Source organism: Camelus bactrianus, chromosome 6, assembly GCF_048773025.1.
Source record: "Camelus bactrianus isolate YW-2024 breed Bactrian camel chromosome 6, ASM4877302v1, whole genome shotgun sequence".
Classification (NCBI taxonomy): Eukaryota; Metazoa; Chordata; class Mammalia; order Artiodactyla; family Camelidae; genus Camelus; species Camelus bactrianus.
Window position 1 is genome coordinate 31,005,763 of NC_133544.1, and position 6,000 is coordinate 31,011,762.

The window sequence follows — 6,000 nt, forward strand, 5'->3', positions numbered from 1 at the left end:
TATATTTACTATTTTCCTAATGTTTCCATGGAGCTTTTATAGTGGCAGAATGAGTGTGCTCCCTTGATAAACAGCTCCTTTAGAAATAGATAAAAGTATTTGAAAAGTGACACATTTGAAATTTAGTGAGACCGCTATGTAATTGTTAAGACTGACTGTAAGTATAATTACTACTGAAGTTGTAAAAACTAAAAATTCCTACATCTGTCCCACATCTCGCTTCTAGTTTCAAAGCAGCAAATACTTGTTTATTTGCCATCACGTTGTCTTTCATTTGTTATAAATAGCAATAGAAGCAAAGATCATTAGAAACAGATATATTAAAAACCAAATCTTAAGTCACCAAAGACCATATAACTTTCATTTCTAACAAATCAACATAAAATATTTACTAATATACACTTTTTAGAAATGGACAATAATCTTCAACATAAAATGTTTCCATGTTAATGTTCCCACTTTCCTTATAAACAATTACTAACATAATTAAAATATCCAGTTTACATTATCATTATGATTATTATTCTGAATTTCAAGTTCTAAATGATTCAAGATAGTCCTACAAAAAAGAAATGCCCTTGCTAAATATTTTCCCACCATTATTTTTGCAAAATTCTAACCGTTAATTCATGTGATGAAAAGTTTCAATAGACTGTGAACATTTGCCAAATTAACAACTGAAACGAAGATTACAAAAACATCTAGAAGATGAGAAGTTTCAAAGTAGTATAAATATTATCTTTCAACAGATAATCAAAATTGTCACAAAAAAGTCAATTAAAGACTTTAGAAATGACAACACAATTCACAAAAATAATCACACTGTAAAATATGTGCAAAGGTACATAATATTTTCCACTAACCTCTGTAAAATAGATTTAGACAAAACACTTAAAATCACTATTATGAGGCATGGAGAAAATATTTTATAAAAAAAAAGCCCTCTACCCTTAAGAGCCACACATTATAACTCACAAAATCTCAGCTTTAAGTATGGCCTCTGAATTCAGTTTTCTTAAGTATGAAATCATAGTACTTAAGTTCAGTATATAATAATTTTACATAGTAAAAGCACAGTACTTGGAAGTTCTACAAGAAAAAACTGTGCAACATAGCTTCATTTTTGTAGGTTTCTTTATGTGTGCAAAATTACATGGCACGTTAAGACCATAGATACTAAGCTGTTTGTAGTAAAATCCACTATTCGCAAACTGAGGGCTGGTAAGCTTTCTTTTGATTTTTCTCCATATTTACAGGCTCCATAACAGTACACAATACTTATATCAACAACAATAGTTATTTCTCACTTCAAATATTCATTTTATCACCAAATCCTATTGCCCTCCATTACCACTTCTCCCAAATCTACAATTTTTGTTCCTTCAGCTGCATGCTTACTCCTAACCCTAGACTTTTCCCCTTAAACTATTGTACTTCATTCTCATGAGATAGTTTCTGTAGATTATCCTTAATTCCACTGCCAAAGTTAACTTCTCTCCCTGTCTCTCACAGGCATTCTGCCTGTGCCATCTACCTATCCTACCTGGGCATCCCAGGGCATTTACATTACATTTTTGTTCTGCTCAATAGCATCATCCTCACCAACAAACTCATTTCTAAGGTTGCTACTGATTTTTAACTCCCCCTAAAAAATGCCAGTTTTGCCTTACCTCTGGTAAATGTACCAAATTCTCCCTTCACATTTCCTAATTCATCTTAATATGGAATACCTTTTACATTTAGCTCTCAATCACACGAGTAATTTATTTAGATAATTTTAGTACGAAAATTACACACACTGTTTCTTTAGTTGCTTGTATATGTTATCCCAATAGGACTGCAGAGATACAGATAAAGCATTCTGTACAACAGCCATTTACAGTGTCACTTGACCCATGTACGATGATTCACTAAACAAAACTATTAGAGAAAGCTTAAATAAACAAATGGAGTTTTTTAATCTCTATGGTTTAACTTCAAACATCTATGACCTTTGATTTTCATAGACAACGAACATATCTTAGTTTCTATTAAGCTTCACTCTCACTACTCTATTAATGTTCAAAACATGGCTAGAATTTAAAGTGCAAGATGAGGGTTGATATAGGGTATACACTTTTACACCCCGCAATTAGATTCTATGAAAATCAGCAATGTCAACTCCAAGACTTCTGAAATACAACTGAAGGCTTCAGCACCATAAGAAGAGAACAATGTATCTTCTAATTTGGGGCGGGGGAGGAGGGAATCCCTTCCCTGCGACTGATTTAGAGTAGTTTACTGCAGGTGCTTTCAATTAGGAAAATTCAGTAAATCACTATTAACATCTGTAAAAAAAAAATACCAGAGAAAGGCAACCCGTTTATTTAAAAGAGAGGAAGAGGTGCCAATGATAGCTCCTTTCCATAAAACTCAACAGCCAAATTAAGCTTTGCATCCTGTATCTATTATCAGAGATTTTTTTTCTACCTAAATAAAAAGCAAGTCTCATTCAATTTAGTCCCTTCTCGAGCACTGTCTCAACCTGTAAGAATTTGACAAGGGGAAAAAAAATCGTGTGTGTGTGTGTGTGTGTGTGTGTGTGTGTGTGTGTGTGTGTGTGTGTGTGTGTGTGTGTGTGTGTGTGTGTGTGTGTGTGTGTGTGTGTGTGTGTGTGTGTGTGTGTGTGTCGGGGGGGGGGTGTGGAGACACTAGGATTCCCGTCTACATTGCTTCCTTTCCCGAAATCACATCAGTAAGTCTTGGGTTTTCTTCACTCCCAACTAAGCCCTCAGGTTTCAAATATAGTTCTTTTACCCCCACCTCCCATTCAATTACATATAAACCTTGCCAACTACACAACCGCGGCAGAAACCTCTACAAATCGGCTGGCTATTCATCTCAGAAGTCGTGCCCTGCAGCAACTGCCTAGCCAAACTGAGGGATATTACCCAAATACAACGCAACGGAATCAGACATGCAGAGCACACACGGCTTCCGCGAGGGAGGGAAACGCGACCCGGGAAAAGTGAGCCCCTCAGAAGCCTGGGGACCATTGGGGGATGGGGGGAGCGGAGGAACCCGAGAGATGGACTTCTTCCTCTCAAGTAAAACGTGATGGATCCCTGGCCGCAGGCTACAGCCGGTCCTTGAAAGGAAACGAAGAGGTGGGCAGAGGGCCCTTCGCTCAGGAAAGCGGAATGCAGACACTTTCCGAAGTCCGGGTGCAAGCAGATCCCCCACCTCCCGCGGGAGACGAGGGGGGCCCCATGGGTGGCAGAGGGGATGCCCGGCTCGCGAGGGGCAGCGGGACGCGGAGCAGAGTTTCTTTCGCCTAACGAACACCCGCGTCGTGTCAGGCGGGTGCCCCGCGAAAGCACCGCGAGAGCGGCGCGGGGCCGCCCGGGTGGTGGGGAAGGGACAGAAGGGAGGGGGTGGAAATGGGATTCCCCCCTCTCTGGGACAAGCAGTAGTGGAGGAAGCGCGCGGGCCAGCGGAGAATCGCGTGCTTGAGACTGCGGAGCCGGGATCCCGCCGCCCGCACCAGCAGCAAGGAGCCCCGCAGAGCCCGCCGCACCGGCTCCTCTGTCCCCAGGGGCCAGGGACTTCGGCTGCGAAAGCACTGAGGCCTGATATCCCACGGGACCGGCCCCAGCTCCCGGGGGGCCCCGCGGGAACACCCCAACCTCCAGCAGTTCTCTTCGGTTGTAAAACGTGCCCCCATCCGTCCCCCTCCTCAGCCTTCCCTCCTCCCCAGGCCACAGAGAAGGGTAACCACAGGCGAGAAGCCTGAGGCAAGTCAGGGACAGTGGCTGCGGCGGTCCTGGACCTCGTCCCCCGGTTACCTGTGAGGACTCCGACACGGATTTGATGATCGTGGTTAGTGAGGATCATTCCCTCGGTCGCCATGTTTCCCAGCGCAGTCACCGCACTGACAGGAGCCGGGAGAAGCCGGAGCCCGGAGCGCGCAGGCCGGGAGCGCGCTCGCCTCGGAGAGCGCGAGGCGAGCGGGGAAAGGGGGGTTGGGGGGTGGCGGCCGAGCGCTCCGCGGCCTGCGTGAGGGAGAGGCCGGGCCCGGAGTGCGCGAGTCCGCGGGAGGGGGCGGAGTCGGGGCGCGCGACTCGAGTCCGGGTCGGAGGCAGCGAGGTGCGGGATGGGGACGCGGTGGCCGCTCTGGGATAGCGCGCGGAGGCGTCCAGACTAGGCCGAAGAGACCCCCAGCCGCTCTGCGGAGCGTGAGACCCAGGACGACTAGATGGCAGGAGACTGAGGGGAAGGGAGAGAACACGCTCCGGAGGTTGCGGGGGCGGACTCGGGGACAGGGGCGGAGCTACACAGCGAGTCGTGGAACTCGTGGAGAGTGAGGGGAGGAGTAATAGCTCGGCTGCGGAGTACTGGGAGCGGGAAGGAGCCGGCCCAGCCCGAGCTGGGCTGGGGAACGCTCCTGGGCGCGTGAGTAGCGCTGGATTGGCTGGGAGAACGCGGAGCGGGTGCGCGCGAGACACGAACGCAGCCTCTACCGAGCCCCAGACATAAGCAATCCCCTGCCGAGCCCAGCGCCTCGTCGTTTGTCAGCGGTTCTGGCCGGCTTTCGGGACCGCGGAGCCGCTCTCCGGAGGGGACAGGGGAAGGCGCCAGGAAACCTGGAGGTGCCTTAGAAAGCTGCGTGGGTGGCAGAAGCGCGGCTACTGTGACAGCCTGCGGTGGGCGAAGGAGGAGGAACCCTGTCCTGCTCATCTTCCCGCCTGCTTCCTAAGTCGCCTTGCCGGAGGATTTCCCAGCTCCAAGCCTGTACCTACAGGAAGATGCTCACAGGCGAAGCTTAGGAGCCTGCGGCAGAGCACCCTGAGTGAAGATAGCCGACTTCTTTTCCTCCCGGTGTTCTGTGGTTTTGTAGTCTGAGCTTCATCGCTGAGGTCTCTGCTTCCAGATGAAAAGCACCAGTCTTAGAGAATGAGAAAAATGTGTTCCTCCCACCCGAACCACAATCACAAACCTGGAAATAGAACCCTGGTGGTGGCAATTTCAGTATTTCTGGGATATGAGATTACCATGAAAATAGCTTTAGTTGCCAGTTATTTTCATGTTTCTTTCGTTAAATGTGTTATTAATCACCCGTGGCTGTTTCACATCGGTTTCTTAGTTTGCTTCTATCTAGCCCTTTCATCGTCTGAATTAAAAAAATTATTTACACATGTATATTTTTTCTTCTCAGCTGTGGTAAAGCTGGGAAGCATAAAAATGAAAAAGTTTTCAAAATGTGTAATCATCAACGTTTGTAGACAATTAAAATCTCAGTTTGAAGATTATGAGTTTTATTTTTCCAACTAGGACGTGAACTTATCCTTTAATTGAAGATTCACATTGTTATGTATTTCATTTTAAATAATGAGAGTACAAAGGAAATGATGGATGGAATGGAGATGGGATTAAATGAATTAGTAAATTATCTTGTGAGTATGTGTATTGCTAGTATTTTCGACGGTGGATTTAAAATTGAAGCCAGATCATGAACCCACTTCCTATAGTAAACTGTCACCATACAGCCTGGGAGACAATGGTTTCTTAACTAGTTTCAAATAAGAGATATATACGTGAAAGTATGTCCAAGGGAAGAGTTTCCTTTATCTCAAAAGATGAAGAGCAAGTAGTTGGTTACATTATTACTTTTCTAACCTGTCTTTAGTCTCTCCAGCACCCTCAAATTAGAAATGATTAAAAAATATCTTGAATTTTTAGAGATTTAAATTCTAAACCTGCCCACTAACAGGTTCTGTAACCTTAAACAAGTTTAGGGCTTTTTCTTCATCCTTTAACTAACGTGGAAGACAAGCACCCTTTCAATTTGGAATATTCTGTAATTATTCATGGAAAGAAACTGGCACTTTTATTTCACAAATAACAGAAAACAAGGGGCTTTCTGTATCTCTAAAAGTAATAATGATGAAATTCAGCAAAATTTAATTGGGAAGGGTGAATATAAATTGAGCCTTCAAAAGCATATGGAGGTTTGTTTGCTAA

The 6,000-nt window shown here is 44.9% G+C and overlaps 1 protein-coding gene across 6 annotated transcripts in view; it reads right to left on the reverse strand.

Annotated features, from left to right (window-relative positions):
• The window catches only part of GPHN (gephyrin), a 429,918-nt gene extending 425,610 nt beyond the window's left edge, over positions 1-4,308 (reverse strand). For 2 of the 6 annotated variants that reach the window (XM_010962279.3, XM_010962275.3), the window contains exon 1: positions 3,825-4,308. In XM_010962279.3, the coding sequence (XP_010960581.1) occupies positions 3,825-3,888 (64 nt within the window). In that variant the 5' untranslated portion in view covers positions 3,889-4,308. The remainder of the gene's footprint in view (positions 1-3,824) is intronic. The other 4 variants (XM_074365373.1, XM_074365372.1, XM_010962281.3 and 1 more) reach the window with 3 other exon arrangements.
• Between the last annotated feature and the right edge of the window lie 1,692 nt (positions 4,309-6,000).